This window comes from Lissotriton vulgaris, chromosome 3_1, assembly GCF_964263255.1.
Source record: "Lissotriton vulgaris chromosome 3_1, aLisVul1.2, whole genome shotgun sequence".
In the NCBI taxonomy this organism is placed as follows: Eukaryota; Metazoa; Chordata; class Amphibia; order Caudata; family Salamandridae; genus Lissotriton; species Lissotriton vulgaris.
The window spans coordinates 421,974,161-421,998,954 of record NC_141689.1 but is presented as its reverse complement, the minus strand read 5'-3'; the positions used below and the strand labels follow the sequence as shown (position 1 = coordinate 421,998,954).

Here is a 24,794-nt window from a genome sequence, read left to right as displayed (position 1 = left end):
AAGTAGCAGAGAGTCATGCTGGAATGTGGCTCTGTTCGTGTGAGGCCAGAGATGACTTTTCAGAAAATCGCACTTGAACGGTTATGCCAATATAGGGAATAAATGGAGTTATAGCCGAATAGGGGCATAAGGTCACAGTATCGATCAGGAACCTAGATAAGCACGCAACACCCTCTTTCCCATCTCCTCATACCACTGTGCTCTTTCCTCTACAGCCCTTTTTCCTTTACCTCGGTGTAGTGGGAAGATAGATTGACAAACGGAGAGATTCAAGGTAAAGTTTATTACAAGCTCATACAAGGGCCCACAAGGAGCCTGTAGGTCGATGTGCATCAGTGGCATAGCGGGCACAGCGTCTGTGACAGCTGTGACGTCACATAAGTCATCTCCGAACATGCAGTACGTAAGAGAGGCGGACAGCCGTCGCCAAGAGCTTCTGGTACCGGAATTCACAGAAGGTGGGTTAACGGGTAGTGGGTGTGACCGTATATAGTCACTTCCTGTTATAGACATAAAAGATGTACTAGACGTCATTTGTAACTCCTGCCATGAAATTGCTTTTCAAAGGAAACACCCTATGTTCTTTAAGCTCCCGAGAGTTAATAAAGTAATTCTACCATACAACTTATTACGTTTTCCAGACGTAAATAGGAATAGCTACTAACTTCTTTATGTACTGATAGTCTTATGGTTGGCATTTTTAGTCTCACCCTCAACCCCTCACCCTCACTCACCCTCACCCTCAATCACCCTCAACCCCTCACCCTCACTCACCCTCAACCCCTCACCCTCACTCACCCTCACTCACACTCACCCTCACTCACCCTCACCCTCACTCACCCTCACTCACCCTCACCCACCCTCACCCTCACTCACCCTCACCCACCCTCAACACCTCATCCTCACTCACCCTCACCCTCACTCACCCTCAACCCCTCACCCTCACTCACCCTCACTCACCCTCAACCCCTCACCCTCAATCCCTCACCCTCACTCACCCTCACCCTCACCCTCACTCACTCTCAACCCCTCACCCTCACTCACCCTCAACCCCTCACCCTCACTCACCCTCACCCACCCTCACCCTCACTCACCCTCAACCCCTCACCCTCACTCACCCTCACTCACCCTCACTCACCCTCACTCACCCTCACTCACCCGTACTCACCCTCACTCACCCTCACCCACCCTCACTCACCCTCAACCCCTCACCCACCCTCACTCACCCTCAACCCCTCACCCTCACTCACCCTCAACCCCTCACTCACCCTCACCCTCACTCACCCTCACCCACCGTCACTCAGCGCAACCACAGCATCTTCACTAAATATATTTAATAAACTTTAAGCTATTGGCAATATAAAATAAAATCCATTTTATTTACGTATTAATTATTATTTTTTTTTTAAAGCCATTGATTTTTTTATATCAATACATATAAGTCACATATAAGTCCCGTTAATACAAAACATGTTGCTTTACAAATGCTAGAGGTGTCACATTTACAAAAATTATAACTATTGGCTTTGTAAAGAAGAAAGCTATTAATTTAGCTATTTAGAAAAAACAACACATAAATAAAAAACAAAAAATAAATAACACCTATAGCTCAAACTTTACTACTGCGAGACCTATTGCATTTCCAATGCTTGTTTTGTACATGGTGTCATGTAGGCTTGGTCATACAGCTCAGGAGCTGTTTTCCGGTAAACTAACCAGTGGTACCACAAGAACAAATATGCTATCATTCTTATATGAGGAGTAGGATAATGTTCTATTGACCGCTTCTCCCCAACTCAGTTGGCACTTTCTAGTTCTGTGCTCAATGTAGCGATGTCAGCATGCTGTCCATTTGGTGTAATCTTCACTTTCCTTTCACAACATTTTGATAATTTTGAATATTTCTCATGTATATTTCTATATGTACTAATGTGTTATTTATTTAGCACGAACCTAGCCAAAAGATGAGTTGAGGATTTACCAATATAGTACTGTAACAATACAACATTCATATTAATGTTCTCGTCCTTTGTTTGCCAGAATTCTTTGTGTGGTTACCAGATTAGAATGGAATCGCGAACTGGAGAATTTACTAGGCTGCTGTACTGTACCACAGGAGTTCTTCTCCGGAAGCTGCAGGACGATGGTTTATTAAAAAATGTTTCACATGTAATTGTGGATGAGGTTAGTAACTCAGATATTTTTCAGAACATGTTATGTCAAAGTAATTATCTTTAAAATAACGTTTAAATGCCTGCAAGTTAAAAATAGACTAGAAATTACACACTGTTTTTGTTCATAATACATTTTTTAAATGTATTATTTTTTTGTGACCAAATTGAACGTTTAAGATTGAATTGTATTTCGAATTAAAGGTTTATTCAGTATTCGTCACTTAATGCTGTTAAAAAGACAGCATGTTTTTGTGTTATTTACTGCAAGTAAATCCACTATACCATCTTTGTATCGTTGTTAGATTGGCCCTGTGTAAGTTGCACATAGGGTACCTGGTTGGGTTTACTACGGCTAGATATCTTTGGTCAAAAAGACATTGTCATCTTGTGCTCCCTTCCCTCTGTAACTACTCATCTACATCACATGAATGATAAGGGACAGTTAAACACGATTCCCTTTGATCACCTGCTCAGAATTTCTTTGAACCCTTTTCCATGCCATCCGGTAGAGTAGGTAAATGCAAGGGAATGGGAATGTACTCAATTTAAGACACTTTTTCACTTTTATATTTATTAAGTTATTTGATCCTGTTCCTAAGTCATAGAATTCATCTCATGATTAGTTCATTATGCATGTATAGATTGCTACTTTGTCAGTCAAACAAGTTGCTAAAACAAGATTTTTGTGTTTATTTTGAAATAACACTTCACATGTAATTGAACGGTCTTAATCATCGGGGTTCACATGCTTTATTATTGTAAAGAGCAGTCTCCAGTAACGGAGGATTTTAGCATTATTGCCCAAGCTCTTCAAAGGGAGCATCTGTTACTAGAAATATATTACATTTTGAGGATGCCGAAATAAAATCTAAAGAACAGACCTATAGACAAACTAATGATCCTGTTATCATGGCGACATTAAAATGTCTAAAATACGAATTCATCTTCATTGTTAGTAAACAAGCACACGTATGGTAAGTAAGGCCGTAAAGTAACCAGCTGCCTATTTAAAGTTTAAGCGCAACTCCAACCTAATCCAGCCAATCAAAGATGAACAAGGTAAGTTCCGAACTTCAACAGAGGCAATACTGAAGATGTTACAATGTTTTTACACCAAACTATACACACCTCCGTCAATACTCCCAAAAGCAATTGTCTAGACTTCCATCATAACCTCCAGATTAAGCAAATCTCTAATATAGAACAACTGCCTGCAACTAGTCCATTTGTCAGAGAAGAGATCAGACCCCCTCAAAAAAGTATACCATGTGGTAAAGCACCACGCCTGGATGGTCTTCTAATTGACCCCCAGGCTTGGTTTTTATCTCCTTTGCACCCTGAAGAAGGTGTGACGGCCTATTGGGTCTTTCACTGAAACGTGCATCTGCACTTACCTAGATTTGAACACAAAGACTCCAGGAGTTGTTGACAGAGTCAACAGAACCAGCTGATTATTTTATTCACTTTATGTAAAACTATTTTTCTAATGTATAACAATATACATGTGAAAGCCTATTTTCTTCATGTAATTTATACCTGTTCATACATCACCAACGTATATGTGACTACTGATGGTTTGAGAATTTTATGTCTGTACTAATTTAGTTCTGAGATAAATATTTTTGTTGCTGGTCTTTGGGACTCCAAAGTTGTTTTGATTTTAATTTGTTTTGTCTGAATGTAATACTTGTACGACAAATGGGATGTGCGAGTTTGAAAGTGTGATGGTGTATGGGATTTCCAGAGAGAGTGCCATTGTGTAAATATTCAAATCTATGTACTTTAAATTATTGTCTGTGATCTAAATGGACATGACTAGAGTTGTTCATTATTGTGCATCTGTTATATTAATGTAAGCAAAGATCTATTTGAATAAATGGATATTTTTTCAGACATAAAATTATTAGAGCTGTATACGTTTTTTTAATCACAAAGCTCAGTTGTGTCGTTTCAGTGCCTTAGATAATGTGAGTTACACCAATGCTCTCTATCAGAGTAGGTAGGTTGTATGTTTTAATTGTATTTTGCATTCCCCCTGTTCCCGTCTCTTTATTCTGGTTCTAGGTGAACACCTTTTTTTTGTTGGAGGGTCTTCTAATTGACTTCTTTAAAACATTTGCCCTTGCAATCATTGATCCACTGGAATCAGCACTGTCCCACTTACAACTTCTGGTTCTGTATCAGGTGTCTGCCTCTGAAGCTACCATTGTGATCATTCCCAAGGGTGGAAAAGACCACTGCTACTCTAAAATGTCAGGCCCATTTCCCTTATAAACACAGAGGCAAAGATTTATGCAAACATCCTCAACAACCACCTCTCCCCCCGCGCCGATTTTGAAACTGGTCAATCCTTCCCAAACAGGCTTATTGAATGGGGCGCCTAGAAAATGACAACATTCTCCTCTTCTCCCATGTAATCATAAAAGGCTCCAGTCTACTCTCCCCTCCAGCAGCAACCATAGCCTTAGATGCAGAAAAGGCTTTTGACAAAGACTCCTGGCCATAACTTGAGGCCGCCCTCTCGATATACAACCTATGGGATCCGTTCATCAAATTGACCATGGCTTTATATTCTAATCCCACTGCTAGATTTAAAATTAATGGCGCCTTATCCAACTCTTTAGCATTACAATATGTAACCCGCCAAGGCTGCCCTCACTTTCTCTATTATTCTTATTGATCCTCTCCTTAGAATGTTAAATGGGCCCCCTGATATCCCAGGCATACCATTCAGGGAAGTCTCATATAAAACAGCTTCATATGCAGACGACATTTTGATATTCACAGGATACCAGATTTAGCAATTCCCGATACTAATGTTATTGACTACTTTTCCCATTTCTCTGACTAATTCTTAAACAGAGACAAAACAGAGATCTTCCCATGAATGTTCATTGTAAACCTTCGGTTGTTGGCTCCTCCAAATTTCAATGGCAATCTATTATTTAAAATCTCTGCATCTGGTTCTGCAATAACCTCTTTGAATATATCTCCATCAATGAAAAGAAGACATTGAAAAAATATATATATCACCCAGACATATTTCATGGTGGAGCACACGCAGAACCACCAAAAAGATGGTACCCACCCTGATTATTTTTTGTCTATTTTGCTCCCTGTCCACCTATCCCAAGAATTCTTCCTTAAGGCTGATAGTCATCTTAGAATTTCTATGGAATAAAACAAACCTAGAATCTTTAAAAACTGAGAATAACCCACTCCCCCTCCCACCAACCCCCCCCCCCCCACAAGCTAGGCGGTTGCAATTTCCCAAATTGGAATACCTATCAAACAGAATACTTAGCTGCCCAAGGTTCATGCTGGTTAGAAACTGACCCATCCAAAAAACCTGTCATGACATGGAATCTTCAATCAGCCACCATTTCCCTCTAATAGCCAATCCGACTATGTTACACGATTCATACACACATTCCAAGACAATCTTCAAAGACACTATTTTTTCCAAATTGGCCCTGAATAAAACCCTGACGACTAACATACATAAATCATTTTTCATATCACTATGGAACATTAAAAAACTACAAAACATCAACTCAATGTCGATTGGCCCGATATGGGCAGCCAAAGGGATTTCACTAGTATCAGACCTTTACACGGACTCCGAACCACTCTAATTCGCATCCTTACAAATCAATTTCGATTTTTATCATATGAATTTCTGTGACTTCCAACAGATCAAAGCCAAAGTCTCCAAGCTAGGTCAACTTCAGAACTCGTCGTCCCTTCTTTGAAAATTCCGACTATTATTATGAGACGGTCATGCTGCATATAGGTTTTACAAATTACGCACCAATGCAAAGAATCCACATCATACCACACTACCATACAAATGGTCTTCATATCTCTCTTCCAAAGACTCCACACCTCCTAGCAAGGAGAATGGTTGAAGATTGGGTCACGTTTACTCCAAAACAAACGAATCCCTTCAGTAACATAAACGGGGGTTTCACCGCTTACTTCCTCCACTGGACTCCCGCTAAACTATTCAGATTAAAACTCAAAGACTTTGACACATGTTGGGCCTGCAATTCATCACCTGGTGATCAAGAGCAGACGTTCATCTCTTGCCCATGCCAGTCTTCTTTTTGGCAAGACATCTCTTCCCAATTACGCAACATTTTCAAGGCCACCATCCCAATATCCTTTCCATTAATCATTCTGGACCAAGTGATCTCCCAGATTCTGCCCTCACTTTACCTGATCTTCTATTCAACATTGCCCTAGCAGTAATTTTAATTGACTGGAAATCCATCATCATTATATTTTAAAATACTAGGTGAGCTTGGGGTACCTACTTGAGAAGCACACATATAATTCAATCAATCATTAAAAGCAAATCTTTAACATAACAGTGCATATGGCATCTTTACTTGCAGCGTATCCTCAAAGTAAGGGACTTCCCAATCGTTATCGCTTGATCATAACCCCTGGCTGCATATATGGTAAAATAAACTCTCTATCGTCTCACATGACTCACTCCCGCCCCCGCACCCTTGCCCCGTTCACTTAACCCTCTAACATGTTTGCCGTTGTTATGACATGAATATCATGTACACATTATCTAGAACCATTCCCTAGGGGGCATATATAAATCTAATCCCATACACGAATCAATCATTCGTAACTCTTTTATGTTCTGTTCTACTCTTATGACCTATTCAGTTGCCAGTCATCATCCTGAAGTGACTTATACATGTTCTGTGAATTTTTCAGTTATTTTTTATAAGATTGCCCTGCTCCTCTGTACCTTATTTACATACATGTCTCACTATTTGTACTAATTTGTATCAAACTGGGTTTTTCGTACGTATCTTTTCTTGCTCTTTATTAAAAATGCCAATAAAATATTTAGAACATATTCTATTCAGTGATATGTGTTCATCCTAGAACTATCCACCAGTCCCTTACTTCTGCTTGTCCAGTAACCTCTGTTTTGTTCTTCTGACCCACCACAGGTTCATGAAAGAAGTGTTCAATCTGATTTCCTGCTCATTATACTGAAGGAGATCTTACAGAAGCGTTCTGACCTGCATATCATTTTAATGAGCGCTACGGTTGACAGTGAGAAGTTTTCCAAGTATTTCACTTACTGCCCCATCATTAAGATTTCAGGAAGAACTTACCCCGTTGAGGTAAATATATATTAGACTTCTCTTGTTTTGTGCAGCTTATTACTTTTAAGTTTCAAAAAATCTAAACCAGACGAGGCCCCAGGTGCACCATGCCCAGTAGAAAGGGTGTTCATCACTAATTTTGCTGTGAGTTGAAAAGCAATCGCCGTTAGGTCTAAGAACTGGAAGAAACATTCCCATTGCTAGAAATGAAGGTGATCCACCCGAACCTAGTAGCTATTACCGAGCCGGATCTGTGCTGGCCTAATGAAATATGCTTTGTCCCGGTGTATTCGCAGGACCAGAGGTGCTGGAACAATTTTCAGCGTAGGGGTGCTGCCATCTATGTTACGTCACTGAAGTCATTGGTGTTGTGAAAAATCCAAGCATCACACAAAGAACAATTATAGAAAATGGGCTATTGCCACCATTCAGCAGGAGAGTGGTAAGAATGCGCTATGTACCCGGGGGCATTTTGGAGCACATTATCACAAATATATCACTAAAGCAAGATGAGGTAGCGCAGTGCTATTTACAGACAGCATATTTTTATGATGTGTGGAAATCAGGTTTTAGTGAATAAGATTTTCACATCACCAACTAAAGTGTCTTGATTTATGGCGATGCTATTAAAATCTTTGCTTCCATCACACTTCAGGATTACAAAAAAAAATGTACTTCATTCGTGCTTTTCTAGCTGCTAATATATTTTAAAATATTTGTACAGTTCCTTTACAGGTATTTACGTTTTGTTGTGTTAAAAAAGAGTTGACCTGAATGAATGAATGAATGTAGGGGCATTGGTAAAGTGCAAACAATCACCCTAATGGGGTTTCTCAGTGCTAAAATCTGAGAACGAAGATAAACTTGTCCAACTACAACTGAAAGAGAAAAGGAAAAAGAACATCCATTAAAGCTGGGAAAAAGCCAGGTATCCCCTGATGTACATGATAAGGATATTCCAATTCACCTCAGAGTTCCATAACCCTATAAAGCAGTGGTTCCCAAACAGTGCGCCGCGGCACCTTGGTGTGCCATCAAAACAAGCCTGGAGCGCTGTGAGCACTAATAGGAATTCAGTGCTTTGAAGTTTGAAGGGGTGTTTGAGGCGCGTGCATGACTGAAATGAAATGGCGCAGCAATAGTTCTGAGTAAGTAAGAAACTAAATCAGCCTGTGAACATAGCTGTATTCTCCACAGCTATAAAGTAGTTGCTTCGATGGCTCTGCTAGCGGGAAGAGCTGCTCAGTTTAAGCTTTTAGGAGTAATTTTTATGTCAAAAGGCACAAGTCACTCATCTAATGAGGTCTTTTAAATCCCGGTAACAAATGTTTGTAGGATAAAAGGGCAACATAGGACACTGAAGCTTTGCTCAATAACAGAAATAAGGAAGTGCGAACTCTTTGAAGTGTGCACACGTGGTAGAGTTCAGGGGAGTATAAATGCATTTGAAGTGGGGCCAAGCAGAGAGTGCAAAACAACAGTTGATGGACAGAATGCAGAACAATGTCATACATTCTCCCCAGTACAGAGATCTGGGCCTAAATCCATCGTTTTTTTGCACTACACACCACCCCAGTTCAGACATGGCCATATGCAAATCAGCCTTGACCCAGTGCCTCATGGGAACAGTCCAGCCCGAACTGCCAAGCCATGCGCGGGGACACGCCGCCGGCGTCACCATGCGCTCTACAAATCTCCCTATTATTATTATTATTATGTCTTTCCTGGAACGGAATCAAGCCTCCTAGGACCGGTTTCTGGCTATCAGCCGTCTTCAGCAAGGATAGCTTGACTCCAATGGTGTGGAGAGCATGGGACTCACGTCTGAGCATACCCATCCCACTCGGGGTGACAAATGCTAAACAACAGTTGATGGACAGAATGCGGAACAATGTCATACATTCACCCCAGTACAGAGATCTGGGCCTAAGTCCATCGTTTTTTTGCACTCCACACCACCCCAGTTCAGACATGGCCATATGCAAATTCATTTTTTGATAGGCACAGGGATATTAAGTGATTTGCCCCGGTAAGCAATGGAATATTGCCGTGCCTCCTTCAAACGTAATGCAATAACTACACTTCCCGTCAGCACGTAGTGATGGCACAACTCCAGCCAATCAGAGCAGCCACTTTTCAAATATGCCTCATAACCAATAGAGCGTACCGCAGTACCTTAACTGAGGAGACCACATTCCCGGGCTTACAAATAGAACATAATGAGGACTTATACGAGACCACTTCCAGGTGGGCCACAGGCTGAGTCAAGGTATGTGTGCAGCCACCATTTACCTTCCAACTACTACTTGCTACATCACCCAGCGCTCATCTACCCAGACACTCGATGTGCGCTTCACCCAACATACGGACAGCGCTGGTGCTGTTAGGGTAATCGCTACTAGACAGTTGTGGATAGCACCACATCAGCTATCTTATGCTGTTGGAAGGACTTTTCAAATGTACAAATACAAATGGCAGACACGCCCAATCCAACATAAAACGCATGTAAATGATCAAACAAAATCTTTGTAATTCGCGTACCGAGCACAAATCCATCTATCAATCTATCTAACCTACCATCCCTTTCAGACACTACGACTAATAGGATGACATCCCGAAATATAATACCTTCATCCGCTTCATCTCAATAATTTTCAAGGAGAAAAATTGAAGTCTCTTGAGGCCGGGCTTATACCTCCCCACCCACCCAAAAAAAGTAACGTAATGGGGAGCCGCGGCCAACGGCCAATGAGTCTAGGGAGCCGCTGGTCTAAAAAGTTTGGGAACCACTGCTATAAAGGAATTCGACCTTCAGCCTCTTTCCTCTATATGGTTATGTAACTCCTGGTTAACTTACAATATCCTTATGATGTAGAGCAGAGGGGACTTTATCTCTTATATAAAGCACTTACTAATAAGACATTAAGTCATTATTACTACCCAAAGGAACCCATTATTAGAAACCTAAGAGTTAGGAAAGATTGAAAGAAGAAAACGGTAAGGTTCTAAACTTTTGTTTTTCTCTTTGCACGTAGGTTCTTGACGCTGGCTCTTAACTTATTGAGCTAAATTACAAGCATTATAGCTTGTGATCTCCTGGAACAAAAGGATATCTGCCTCAAAAGCAGTAATCCACTTAAGCTATGTGCATAAAATACAAATGCTATATTCATGTTACATGTTCTGTTTTGTAGAATTGACATCAGGGCCCAGATTTACTAAAGGCTTGTATTGCCTTGTGTGAAGCAAGGTTAGAAACCCTTAACTGGGATTTACTAAGCCAGACTATGATCTCTGGTGGGAACTGGTCTCCTCATATCTGTTTGACATCCAGGCCATTCTCTTGGTGTTGAAAGCTTTCCAGAAGTCCATCGAGGGAAGGCTTGTACAGGCTCTCACGGATTACACCGCTGGCATGTGGTACTGATCAAGGAGTCCGGAATAGGGTCTTGGGTCCTGTGCCAAGAAGCGTTCATCCTCTGGAATTGGCTGGAGCATCTGAGCATTTTCCTGATTGTAAACCACTTGGGAGTATATTTAAACACCCGGGGGACGAGCTCAGCCAGCGGCACCTAGTGGATCACCAATGGCACAGGACATCTGATTGTGACGAAAACCCTGGCTGGATCTTTTCACCACAGTAAAAAATGTGCTGTGTCTAAACCTTTGGGCATTGAAGTTTTCAAGAAAGCTCTATCTAGAAGAGCCATTCAGGCTATAGTGGAGTACCAAGCTCATATACTCCTTTCTGTTGCTGTCTCTCCTGGCCCAAGTTCTGAAGAAGATCAGGAATTTCCAGGTTCAAGTCATTCCAGTAGCTCTGGATTGGGCCAGGAGAGTGTGGTACCTGGAACTTCTGGCCATGAATATCTGTCCTCCGATTTAAGCTACCGCTGTGTGAAGAATTTTTTCATAGTAGCAGGGCAGGATTCGCACCTGAACCTGCGCATTCTACGCCTCCATGCATGGAGATTGAACGGTAGCAGTTGAGTTTGTCTGATCTGCCACCTGAGGTTCTGGATATCACCCCTCTCTCTAGGCACCTTCCTACAGTGTCCATCTAAGGGCCACATTTTTGGCCTGATGTGAAGTCCACAACGTAGATCAACGTAGCAACAAGCCAAACTGTTTGATGTATTGCCATTTGTTTTGTACTTGGCACAGTTAGGCTATCCTTTGGGCATTCTTAAAGGTTATTTGTTGATCCTTTTAACCTTTTTTGGACCAACCGCCCTGCTGTGATTTTTTTTATCAAAAGTTTGACACTCTTTTACCTATACTAGACAATTTGTGATGCCACAGGGGGATCTAAGTTTGGTCCTGACTTTCTTTAAGTGTGCCCCTTTCCAACTCATGCACATCCACTTGCTTTGTGTGAGTCATGCGAAAAAAAGCCCTTCTCATTCAACAGGCTCCAGGCCTCCCCATACCTCCTTTTTGTATGATAAGCTGGTGTTCAGGCCCAGGGCAGCATCTTGACGCTAGTTATGACTCAGTTTCACATTGGGCAGTCCATCACCTTTCCAATGTTTTTTGCTTTACCTCACCCCTTCAAAAGAAGAAGAGAGACTCCATCAGCTGGATCCCAGGAGAGCTCTGAGTAGGTATACTGATCGTACCAAAGACCATTGGGTGGATGATTAGCTCTTAGTGGAATTCTCCGGGGCAAAGAAAGGCAAGGTGGCACAAAAAAAGATTCTCTTACAGTGGATAATCCTCTGCTTCAAAACCTTCTACTCATTGGCCAAGAAGCATCCTCTGAAATGGCTGAAAGCTCATTCCACTGGTCAAGGCTGCCTCCAATGCATTGGCACATGGAGTGCCTGTTCTTGACATCCATCAGGTCATGACATGGGCGTCCGGAAATGGTCATGAAGGACTACTGCCTAGACCATGGGTACTCGGCAGCATTTTCCAGGGGGCCAAAAAGTTGGATGTCATGTCACCGAGGGCTGCATTGATGCCAGCGGTGTGGCAGGTGTTGTCCATGTATAATAGCTACCCAGGCCACTCAGACAATGAACAAAACAATTGACTTGCCTCTTAGCTCACTATTTTCATTGTTGCTGGAATGTTTCTAGATTCATGTTTGCAAACTATCACCTTCTCAATGCACTGATGTACTAAAGTGAATCACTTCTGCATGTTGAAGAAATGCACTTTTGGGGATTTTTGTAGAGACTGTCACATTTTGTTCAAGTTTGTTGGAAGATGTCTATAAAAAAGAATGTGTTCCTAATGTTAAGTGGTGCAAGACATCTTTACTTCTTTTTGTTTACTTTAGTTAATAAGTTAGTTTAGTTTAAAATAAATGCTTGCCTTTTTAATTAACATCTTTGAGGATATTAGTGCTCCCTCAAGTAGACAGCAGCCCAGTGCTGCTGTTCACCAGGGGGCCGCTTGTAAAGGTCCGGAGGGCTGCATGCAACCCCTGGGCCGTACTTTGAGTATCACTGGCCTAGGCAGCCATGTCCGATAGAGGGGGTACATTTCACCCACCCGATCCTGCAGGACGTTTTGATCTGAGGCCTCTCCACAGGCCCTACACCTTTGGGAGGTACTGCTGTGGTTTCTATTCTAAAGGTGAGAAATCTGTGGTTAAATCTATCTATCAGAAAAACAAGTTACTTGTCTTCGGGAATTCCCATTCTGGTGGATGTTCTATCAAACTTCATATAAGTACATCAGAGTCACTGACTTTAGATGTATCAATTATGGAACTATCATCAACTGCACACCCTTTAAGAATCAAGATACATTGGTACAACATAACTCAGAAACATTTGAGCTGTACAACTTAGATGTCCAACTATTGGATGAACTGCTTCGAAGTAACTCTTTGACTTAATAGATGCTCCAACTAACACAAATGACAGTATATTTAGCTGTATTAATTCCACACAGACAACTGCAATAAAGGTGCTGAGTTGGCAATCACACAAGTTGCAATTACAAGTTGCTACTTGTATTTCCAACCTGGACCTCAAACTTAACAGCCTTCAGCACAGAGTGCCAGGACCCCTGCCCCACCTTACGTTACACAGCCAAGGAACTCCTCGACCTGAACCCCGAATGTCAAAACAGCTGTGCCTCCTCCTCCCCACGCTCCACCAAAAGACCACTCACCTACCAACACTGCAACTTTTCCTGAGACATAACCTACGAAAGATTACCGCACCACTCCTGCACACAAGACCAAGGGCACCCGCAACCAATCCATTGCATCCTGCTCAACGGCGGCTCACCCTGCAAACACGCCACGGAAATCTGGGACACCATCACCACCCTCTCCACGGACGCTGCCTTCATCACCAAAACGTGGCTCAATTCCTCCTCAAACCTCAACATCACCACCGCCACTCCCAAAGGCTACAAGGTGATACATTGAGACCGCCCCAACAAATACAGCAGAGTCATCGCCATCATCTTCAAGGAAACCTTCAGATGTACCATCACTAACGACGACCCCACACTGCTCATGGAACAGCTCAACTTCTTACTACAAACCTATGATAAGAGGCACCTACAGACCCCTGCAACCCCGAGCAGCATTCTGCGATGCCATTTCCAACCTCATTGCCCCCCTAGCAGAGAACTCTCACCACTGCGTCCTACTCGGTGACTTCAACTTCCACATCAACCCCAACACCACCAACTCCAACACCACCAACTCCATCGCCCTCCTTAAGAATCTGAACAACATCGGCCTCACCTAGCTGATCGCCAAACCCACACACAAAGCCTGACACACTCATCTCCATTTTCACCTCCAGCGACAGAATCAAATTCTGCAACACCACAGAACTCACCTGGACTGACCACACTATCGTACACTTCATCACTGGTGCCAAGTACCCATCACCAGGCACCAGATCTCCCCCCACCGCAGCTGGAGCAAGATCACTGGAATTCAGTGGTCACAGGCCCTCACCACCTCCCAACTCGAGGCCTCAACAGACCTCGACCAGGCTGTCCAGAACTTCAACGCCTGGATCACTGACAGCACAGACAAAGTTGCCTCTCTGAAACCTACTAAATCCATCAAGTTCTCCAAACAAGCCAGCTGATACACCCCAGATATCAGGACATCTAAGTGTAACTGCCACCAACTTGAGAAACAATGGAACGCCACCAAGACTCCTCAGACAGAGCAGCGCAGAAAACAGCTCTCAGCACCTATTACCTGCACATCAGAGAAGCCAAGAAAGCAGACATCATCACCCGGATCGACTCCGCACCCAACCACACAAAGGAACTCTTCAAAATAGTCACCGAATTCTTCAACCCAACAGCCATTGTGAACACAATTGACTCCTCCCAAGAACTCTGCAACACCTTCTCTGACTTCTTCCTCGGCAAGATCACCAACATCTACAACAACTTCAGCCTCCAACTTACGACCCTCAACCCCAATGACCTCTACCAACCAGCTATCATCAGCAAACCCATTACCACCTGGTCTCAACTCACAGCCTTGACCACCTCAGCCATCATGGCTTCTACCCACTCCGGGGCGCCCACCGACCCCTGCCCCCACCACCTCTATAACCTTGCAACAAACCCAATCATCAGACAATTCACCAGCACCTTCAGTACTTCCATCTCCACAGCAACCTTGCCGGACAAATGGAAACATGCAGACGTCATACCCCTACTAAAGAAAGCCTCTGCTGACCCCAAACATCTAAATAATTACTGCCTGATCTCCCAACCCGGCTAAAGTACTTGAGAAAATCATCAACCAGCGGCTAACCAAATTCCTGGAACAAAACCATCTACTGGACGAGTCACAGTCAGGATTCTGTGCCAACCACAGCACTGAAGTCACACTGATTGCCACCACAGACTACATAAGAACACTCCTGGACGGTGGCACTGATCCTCCTTGACCTTTCTGCAGCGTTTGACACCATCTCCCACAACATCCTCATCAACAGGTTCTACAACATAGGTATACAGCATGACGCTCTCAAGTGGATCGCCTCCTTCTTTATAGGACGCACACAGAGCATCCGACTGTCTCCCTTCAACTTCGCACCCAAAGGTATCATATGTGACGTACCACAAGGATCATCCTTCAGCCCCATGCTATTCAACATCCACATGACCCCCCTTGCAGATGTCATCAGATCCAACAGACTCAACATAACCTGCTATGCTGACGACACTCAGCTGATCCTCTCACTTACCAAGGACTCCTTCAAAACCAAAACCAAGTTCTGCAACACCATGGCCAACATAGCCAAATGGCTGCGAGACAGCTGCCTTACTCAACTCTGAGAAAACTGAAGTTCTGATCTTTGGGAAAAACACCTCCGTTTGGGACCTCTACTGGTGTCCTGCAAAAGTTGGACCAACACCCACACAGACAACCATCCACGCAACCTCGGCAACATTCCCCACAAGCAACTGACAATGAAACAGCAAGTCAATGCAGTAGCCTCCTACTGCTTCCACACAATCCACATGCTTTTCAGAAACTTCAGATGGATCCCAACCAACAGCAGAAAAACCGTCATGCAAGCTCATAAAACAGTCACCGGCCGCCTATACTATGGTAACGTCCTCTACATACACTGGCATCTCCACCCAGCCAGGCTCATCCTGCACACTCCAAACGTACCCACATTGCCTCCCACTTGCTCCCCATCCAGAAGAGATACCAGTTCAAGATCCTCATGCACGCCTACAAGCCCTCCATGACCTAGGACCTGCCTACACCTACCACCCAGACCTGCTCCCCAGCCTCCAGTGTGGACTGGAGTCAAACTAAAAGGCACACAAAAGAGTTTAGCGCAGAAAAATGGCCACTTTCTAGAAGTGGCATTTCTAAGCTATTACTGTCAAATCCACCTTTACTACAGGGGAGGATTTGTCATTGTGAACACCATGAGGCAGCTCCACTGTAAGCCACCACTGCAGCTTAAAGTAATCTTAGCCATTCCCCCCATGTTAACCTATGGGGAGAGCAAACATCATAGGTAGTGAAAACACACATGGGGGTTCTTCACTACCTGGTCAGGGAACACCAGTGTACCTGTCCTACCTTCCACCTCCACTTGCTCCACCCCCCAGGCCTCACTCTAGGGGTGCTCTAGTGTTAGCGACAGGCACTTCCTGCATTGGCCAATGAGTTAGAAAGGCTATCCCGAGCATAAGTGCAAATGTGCACACACAGGTTTTCAATGGCAGACTTGAGACATGGTTGAACGGCTATTCTTGTGGGTGGCACAATCAGTACTATGGCCCACTAGTTGCCAGCGCAGTACCTGCCATGGGTATGTGGTATACCTCTGTTCAGGGTACTCAAAGGCACCAAAGCCAGTCAGGTAAGCACCACTTCCTAGCATGTGTAGGAAGGAGAAGAGCAGTTTCATACTGCATTACAGTGGGTAAGTGCCCAGAGTCCTAGGGCCATGAATAGAGAATCGGCAAAACCCATGAGGAAAAAGGAGAAGGTTTAGGGAAACACTACCTCAAGAGTAACAGGTCTAACAATTGTTTCTAGGGGAGGGGCCACAGCACAACTTTTGAGTCGAAATACTTCTTCGAAGAAAAACAACTTGCAAGGATCTGAGCCCAAGACTAGAGTGCAGGTGTTTGCTGAGGATGTGAGCCTACAGCCCTACACACCATGGACAGATGCTTACACGGTGAATAACTTTATCCTTATGAGTTAAAGTTTGCTCCTCGTATCTCCACCCCTTGTGACTCTGCAACCGTTTTATTTCCCCTCCTTGTTAAAAAAATTATGTACGTCCCTGAGATTTTTCTTAGGCAGCCACAACCTACTTCCTCCACTGATGTGCCTAACATCCACTATTTGAGCCACCCGCTTCCGCCCCTGGCATTGTGCCAGCTTGTACACCTTCCAAAGCCATTGGTGCACTCACTAACAAATTATTTGGCTGAGGTAGGAAGGTGGGGAATCCAGGGTTTGTGTGTTAAGGCTTGCGTTAATTTTTACCTTAGAGAGTTAAATCTTGTATTGCTCGTTAACACAACAGATAAAACCCTAACATAGGTGACAAACGTGAACCAAAAGAATGCACACATACAAATAAACTAAGCAGAATCACATTTTTGGGATCAGCACCAGATGGTAGCCTTTGAAAATGGTGGCCCTGACCTGAATTGCCGTAAGTGGATAAAGCAAGTCCCTTGTATCTTCTGGAGGTTTGGAGTAGTAATCCCAATTGTTAGAATTGGGGGTCTCTGGTTGGCGCAGGTATGTACTTGCGACAAGCAGGGACCCTCTCCTCTAAGTCAGGACGAAGGATTACCCTCTAAAAATAACCCCTGCTTACCCTCTAGGTAGTGTGGCGCAAGCAGTCAAGGCTAATCTCTAGAGTACATAGGGTTAAACATTTGCAGTATCACACACAATAACCATCAACCCACCACACAATGACACAAAACTGTATTTCTGTAAAAATATCTTCTTTATATATATCTTTAAAGCAGGCTTGTAAATTCAGTCTTTGTGCAGGTTATAAAATGGTTCCAATGACTGTCTATCAGGTTGCCACAGTTCTTTGTTCAGCTTTTCAAAATAGTCCTCACAAAGGTACTCTTTAGGGCCTTCTGCCCAGTTTACAGCAAGTAAAGTGCTCCCTAGAGCTTCTGTGCGCTCCCCAGCGCCTCTGTGCGCTCCCCAGCGCCTCCGTAGGCTTTTGGCGAGTGAATCGGGCCCGGCCTGCCAAAGCTCACGCTTCTCGCGGGAGGAGCGTAAGGCACGGTCGGATCTAACTTCAAGGGCGAGTCGCACTGCTGTGTGTGACTCGATGCGGAGGGGACGCCGGCCACAAGAGTGCCAGGGGAGGCCTCAGGGGGCCAAGAGCGGTGCGAGCCTGACTGAAGGGGGACGTCTCGGACCGCGGCTCCTATCACAGCTGCGGGGCTCCCGGGGGCTGCACAGGTCAGAGGGCGGTGCGAGCTGAACAGGGCAGGACGCTCGCACCGCGGGGGCAACAACAGTACCTTTGGAGACTTGGAGAGGGTCGAGGCGGCAATGTCGAGGGTCGGCTCGGTGTCCCGCGTCGCGGTGTCTTCCTTCCTGGGCCGGTCAGAGCGGCAGCTCGGCTCGGGCTCAAAGGTTGGCGTTGCAGCGCTGGCCGGGTCAGTGGGACAAAGCGCCTCGGGGTCCGTCAAGAGGGGGGCACGCACTGGGTGCCGGCGAAGCTGCAGGGCCCGTCAAGGGGGTCAAGACGGGTTTCTTTGCACGACGCGCCGCAGCCGCTCACAGACAGCGGCAGGCGATTTCCCGGGCACAGTTCACAAAGGGGCAGGCAGGCTTAGGGCGAGGCCTCTCCTCACGGTGCGAGCCACGGCTCGTTGGGGGCGACAGTCACGGTGCTTGGGCCAGCGAGGCTGGTCTTTGCGGTGCTTCTGGGGCCTTGGCAGGCGGCAGTCACGGTGCTTGGAGGGACGGTAGTGCCCTGGGCTTCTCAGAGTGCGTGGCAGATGATCACGACGCGCTCCGCTTTTCCAAGTTAAAATTGCAGGGGAAGGCAGCACTCACAGCAGCTCCTCTTTCAGGGGGGTAGCGCCCAATGTCCCTGGTGCGCTGTTCAGGGGGCAAGTTCCACAGCAAGCCCTTGGAGATCTTTGTAAAAGTTTGGCACAAGTTGAAATAAAGCAAAGTCTTTCAGTCTTTCTCTCCTGCTCTCCTTCAGCAGCAAGGCACCCACCACAGGCCAGTCTCTTGGGGTCAGAGTCAGTACTTCTCCAGCAGCTTCCAGGGTCCTCCTCTTCAGGCAGAGCTTCTTCTTTGCGCAAACAGGATCTAATTTACAAGGAGCAGGGCTCCTACTTTTATACAGAGTTTTCTTTGTTCTCCCAGGCCAGGGGCCCCTTTGCATAACTCCTTTCAGTCTCTGAGCACTATGTTGGTTTGTTCTGGCTTCTTCTTTCAGTGTGAGGGGCAGGCACATCAGACGCTCCGCAGGAGGTGGAGCCAGCATTGTGTGGACAGGGGCAGCCAGGAGTACCTTGATGACAGTGCTTCACCCTTCCTGGGCCAGGTGCCGGCTGAGTCATCAGTCGCTCCCCAGGGGGCGGAGCCAGCATTGTGGTGGCAGAGCACTGTCCTATTAAGAGTCCAGGGGCACTCCTTCCTCCCACTAAGGTGTAATCCTGGCATTCACCACCTGTCATCCCCCAGCCCTGTCACTCACACTTCCCAGACAGTCAGATACACATGCTAGCAGAGGCGGGCTGAAATGGTTAGGCAAGCAAATGCTAACTTTCTAAAAGTAGCATTTGCAAACACAGGATATTAAAATAAACTTTACTAAAAGAAGTATTTTATTATTCTGAGTCCAGGCATACTAAACTTTATTTTCTACCATGTTCCCGGAGCCTGCTGGGATTATAGAGTGTAATAATTCCAGCAGCCCATCTGGCCTAAAGGGAACAGGTAGCCTTACAATAGTGAAAAACAAATTTGGCAGTAATTCACTATTAGGGCATGCCCCACTCACCAGAGCATGTCCTACCTTACACTTACAATGCACCCTGCCCTTGGGCCTACCATAGGGGTGACTAATATGAAGTTAAGGGAAGGTTTAGGGGCTGGCAAGTGTGTGCACTTGCCCAGCCAGCATGACAGTACCCGACTGCACGCAGGTTCTGCAATGGCAGACCCTAGACACATTTTAAAAGGCTGCTTCTGTGGGTGGCGAAACCAGCGCTGCAGGCCCACTAGCAGTATTGGCATTTACAAGCCCTGGCACTCCTGGTGCACTTTACTGGGGACTGACAGTAAATCCAATGAACCAATCAGGAATATCAATCATAGTTGCACTTTACATAGGGAGCACTTGCACTGCGGCACGGATTGGCCGTGGCGCAGTGCCCTGAGCAGCGGACACCAGCAAAAACATCTGAGGCACATCAGCAAAAAGTGGAAGGGAAACTCACGCCAAGGTGCCAGGTCTAACATCCATGAGACTTGTTTGGAAACATTGGGTGCAGATAGTGCACTTTACAACTCAGTTTTGAAGGGAATTTGCAAAAAATCTATATGCTTTTAAAGGGCACTCATGCAATATTCTGTCCTTTCATGTTCCGCTTTAGATGAGGGCAAAATCCACATACATGCCCATAAAACCTCTTTCAGGTGCCAACAAGTGACAAGTTAATTCTCCTTTCAGGGAGGTGAGAGCAGCCGTGCCTTGACCTAACTTTATTCAACATTCACTCAGAGCATCAGCTTAATTATTCAGACATAATTAAAATTGTAAACGCTCCCAAAGTGAAACATTGTCTGCCCAGTGCTGAGCTGGGCATTACAATTCATGGGTTTTGCTTGCAGTAGGCCACCCTCCATACATCACTTTAAAATCAAATTACATTTTAGATCACTCTTGCCTTGATCTCACTCGTCTCGTCTTCACTTTCTATCATGGAGGTGAGAAGGTTTAGTTGCTGTGTCGGGTACTTGTAATGATCACTGTGGGCACAGGGTATGGTGGTTCCAGTACTGGGGTGGCGACAGTGACTTTGACCTGGGTTTGAATTTTGAGTGCCGTCCTGATTCCATGAAACTGTTAGCCAAGGCTGCTCTCGGGTCACTCCGTGGCACCTACCAACAGTGCCCGGCTGTCTTGCCCTTCTACGATCTCTGCTAAAGTGCAGTGCAGTACTACTCTAGAAAGCATGAGTGCCAGCCCATAACCATTACTGGGAGTCGATATAATGTTGTACTCTGGTCTCCCCGTGTTACACCTTGCCCCAGCACCATAAACTTATTGTTGCCAGTCTCTCAGCAGCACTAGTCTTTTAGGTTGCACTAAGTCTTCTTGGTGCTTAGCTGACCGTCTTGCAGCCCTGTTGTAGAAATAGTATTTAAGAGAAGTTTATCTAGCCTGGCTGGTGGTGTTCTCATTACTGGTGTTCCTGTTACTGCAATGGCTGGTCTACAGAGCAGTGCCAGTTCAGTGCCCAGCAGTTGCATTGGAATGGTACTGTTGCTTCTGTGTGCCAGCCAGTGGTGGGTGCGACAGTACTGTGTTTGCTCTGAACGAGTCTGAACTCTCAGATCCTGTCCTGCCCCTGGTTGATTCTTCTCAGGGGGACCTGGTGCCGACCCAGATTCGTTTTCGTCAGTAATGTCTGGCATGACAGTATTACTGACCTTTAGAGGAAGGCCCACCACTCAGATGCCAACCCAATACCATTACTGCTGTCCTCGTGGACACTCAAACCAGTACTGGCTGATACAGTGAAGATACTCCTCGTCAGGTGGCATCTCCAGGTTGCAGCAGGCTCAGGGCAGGCTGGGGTCCGGTGTCCTGTACAGGTACTGTGAAGTACTGCGGACGGCACCTGCAAGGGATAAAGAGGGCGACTGGCTGTGGGCTGCGACCTGTGAGTCCAGACGAGCAGCAGCAGAATGAACAGCAGCGTGGCACAGCCTCCCAGCAGTCATGTGCAGTGCTGACTGGGCCTGTCTGTAGCTCGGTAGTGAGTGGGAGGGCTGTGGTGGCAGCGGTGCTTTCAAGGGGCATTGCTGGTGAGGTGAAGCAAATGGATTCCACCAAGTCCTTAATGAGAGAGAGCTGTAGGTCTGACTCTTCCATGTCATATTAGAATGCCAAAGCAGTGGATCAGGATCAGTGTAGATAACTGGTTACTATTTCAGTTAAGGGAACAGAAATAATAATTGGAGATTGCATGGGTTGTGCTAAAACCAACAAGTTTCAGGTCAGTAAGTAGATGTAGGTCCAGGTTTATCAAAGGTTTGCTTGCCCTTGTGTGACGCAAGGGGACGTAAGGGCAATGCAATCCTTCAGTCAGTTTTACCAAGCCATGCAAGGCCATCTTGCGTGGCCATGCGTGTATTGGTAAATCTGAAGTAACACAGAGCAGCGCGTGTTGCTGCCTTGCGTTACTCTGCGCTAAGAAGGCATTGCATGGATGGCGAGTGGCTGTTCACATCTATCCACCCATGTAATTTGGCATGTTCATAAATTTACTAAGCGAAGCAAACCTAGGAATGCGTCACAATTGTACACCTTCACCGATAGAAGTGCAACAGGGAGAAATATCTTTATTTCTCCTCGTTTACTCCTCTTTGTCATTGTGCTTCATTCTAGTGGAAGCATTCTGCAGCACACGTAGAAAGAGAAAAAGCTTTTAAGGATTGTTTTTGTGCAGGAAGGTTAACCTTCCTCCACCTAAATAATTCTGGGTGTAACACAGGGACCCTTGCAGAATGGTGCAAGGGTGCCTGTATTGGGGCATGTCAGCCACAAGTGGACTAGCGCAGAGAGAGAGAGAGCAGGAATGTACCATATGTTGATAAATATAGCACATTTCTGCCCGCTCTAGGTTGTCTTGCTGTGTTGGGCTGTGTCAAATCTTGATAAATCTGGGCTCAGATCTTGGTTGTGAGTTTGTATGCTAGGGCCTATCCTTTTATGTGTGTATTATATTGTTATATACTAAATAATTTAGCTCTTGTATGAGACAGTGGATGTTCCAGGGGATAGGAGGATTTGTTTATGGGGTTCTTTACTGGATATAGATTCAATTATGATATCAGTCTTGCATGAGGCTATCATTTTAGTTACATAACATTGGACCCATTCGTGCCAAATAAATGTCCTCCAGCAAAGAACAATCTAATAGTATAGGTATGATTTAAATATGATAAAAGTATATGGTGCTTATTAAAAAGTGAGGGAAACATTTTAAAAGCACGATACAAATAAACTGCACTGTTTTGCAGGTTTTCCATCTCGAAGATTTGATAGAGGAGACTGGTTTTGTTCTTGAACAAGACTCTGAATATTGCCAGAAGTTCTTGGAAGAGGAGGAGGAAATAACACTTAACATTACTGGCAAAGGAGGAGGAAGCAGAACAATTCAGGTACATTAGTGTGTTATATTCGATATGCTCTGCTCTGTAAGCATAAAGCTGTCATCTGCAGGTGCAACATTTTTAGCTGTTATACTATCACAGAAAGGATTAGTGCGTATAATTTGCCACTACATCTTCCCCTGCTTTATACTTTACTGATTCGGTGGCATTGAAATGAAAGAATTAACCCTTCCAGTGCCATACAAAACTCCATTATTCATCTTTCCTCTTTCTTCGTGGATTTAATTACTTAAAGGGTGTATTCGCAGACTTATGTAAAGTCCTAAGATCTGGCTCCAGTTTTAAGTAGGCCTGACTCCATCTTGGGTACTGTAAGTTGTCATCTTTTCCTCATGTATGAAGAATCATGGTCATGTCTGCTATTGATGCAGATGTCGCCTGGCCTTCTCTTGCTTAGAACTGTGAAGGTGTCAAGTCATTTAGCTAATGACATAGATAAAATACCTGATGCAACATCAGTCTGGGACAAGTGACTACTCTTCACCATGTCAAGGTCAAATAAGAACAAATACAGATATACATTATATGTTCAGAAGGAAACATCTGGGACTCGCACCTTGATGAACATAATCTAGGTCACACATTCCTAAACATATGGCAGGAATGCCAATCTCTGTTAAGATTTAGTATATAAGGGCTGCCACTTGATGACATGTCAGGAGCGCAGAGATTATCACACAAGATTCTGCCAAAGATGTTCTCACCTACTACCAATGCACTTCGAAAATGCTGCATTTCGCCTGATGTTGAAAAGGCTGAGTCCTGGAGGAAAGCCGCCACCGCATTGAGTTTGCCCTTCACAGGGAACACTGCTTTCACACTTCCACTGATAACAGCTCTTGCTATCAGCAAGGTATGCAGTGCATCGCTTCTCCCTGCGGAATTCAAGACTGCAAGTTACTGTACTGTTCATGCTCTCGAAGTGTAGGGCATAGATGTAGTTTTTAGGGTGTTAGGTTAACTTGTCATTTTAACCATATTAGAAATGTTCATTTTATTCTTGTTGCTCATACCGTGCCTTCTTGCTATTTATATCATATTCTGTGTAGTTATTTTAGAAATACTAAGAAACAGGTTCATTCTGTTTTAATAAAGGCTTTTAATTAAAAGTGTATATTCTTCTTAATGCAAGGTGTGTGTGATATTATGAATACCAAAATAGGTATTGTTTCTGTTACCATGGTGCCCCTGATCCCTTTGTGGTAATTATTAGTAACCCAATAGAAATAACTCAGCTTCAACAATGTATTGAGTGGGGTTCTGCGGTGATGCAATAACATGTCTTTCACATTCAGCGTTGGTGCATTGAACCGAGTTCACCTGTGTCACCAATGGGTGGGAAAGCAAACCTTGTAGAACCACGCCAAAGTCGTAGTTTACGCAACAAGACCAAGTGTTATGTTATTTATTACTTTTTCTTTGCCAGTCAAATTGATATATGGGAGAACGTTTATCAGTATATGCATGAAATGGTTACTGTATTTAGGCCTATATAATTCCTATGAATGTATCCAATTGTAGAACAGTTCCGGGAGCTATAACTGTCTTATAATGTAAATTCATATATCCTTATTTTGATGGATGCATTCCTCCTATTAA

The 24,794-nt window shown here is 44.6% G+C and overlaps 1 protein-coding gene across 1 annotated transcript in view; it reads left to right on the top strand.

The window, feature by feature from the left end:
- The window catches only part of DHX29 (DExH-box helicase 29), a 930,480-nt gene that overhangs the window by 660,281 nt on the left and 245,405 nt on the right, over nt 1-24,794 (top strand). Inside the window, exons 12-14 of the mRNA XM_086960636.1 lie at nt 2,041-2,184; nt 7,151-7,327; nt 23,043-23,183. Of these exons, the coding sequence (XP_086816762.1) occupies nt 2,041-2,184; nt 7,151-7,327; nt 23,043-23,183 (462 nt within the window). The remainder of the gene's footprint in view (nt 1-2,040; nt 2,185-7,150; nt 7,328-23,042; nt 23,184-24,794) is intronic.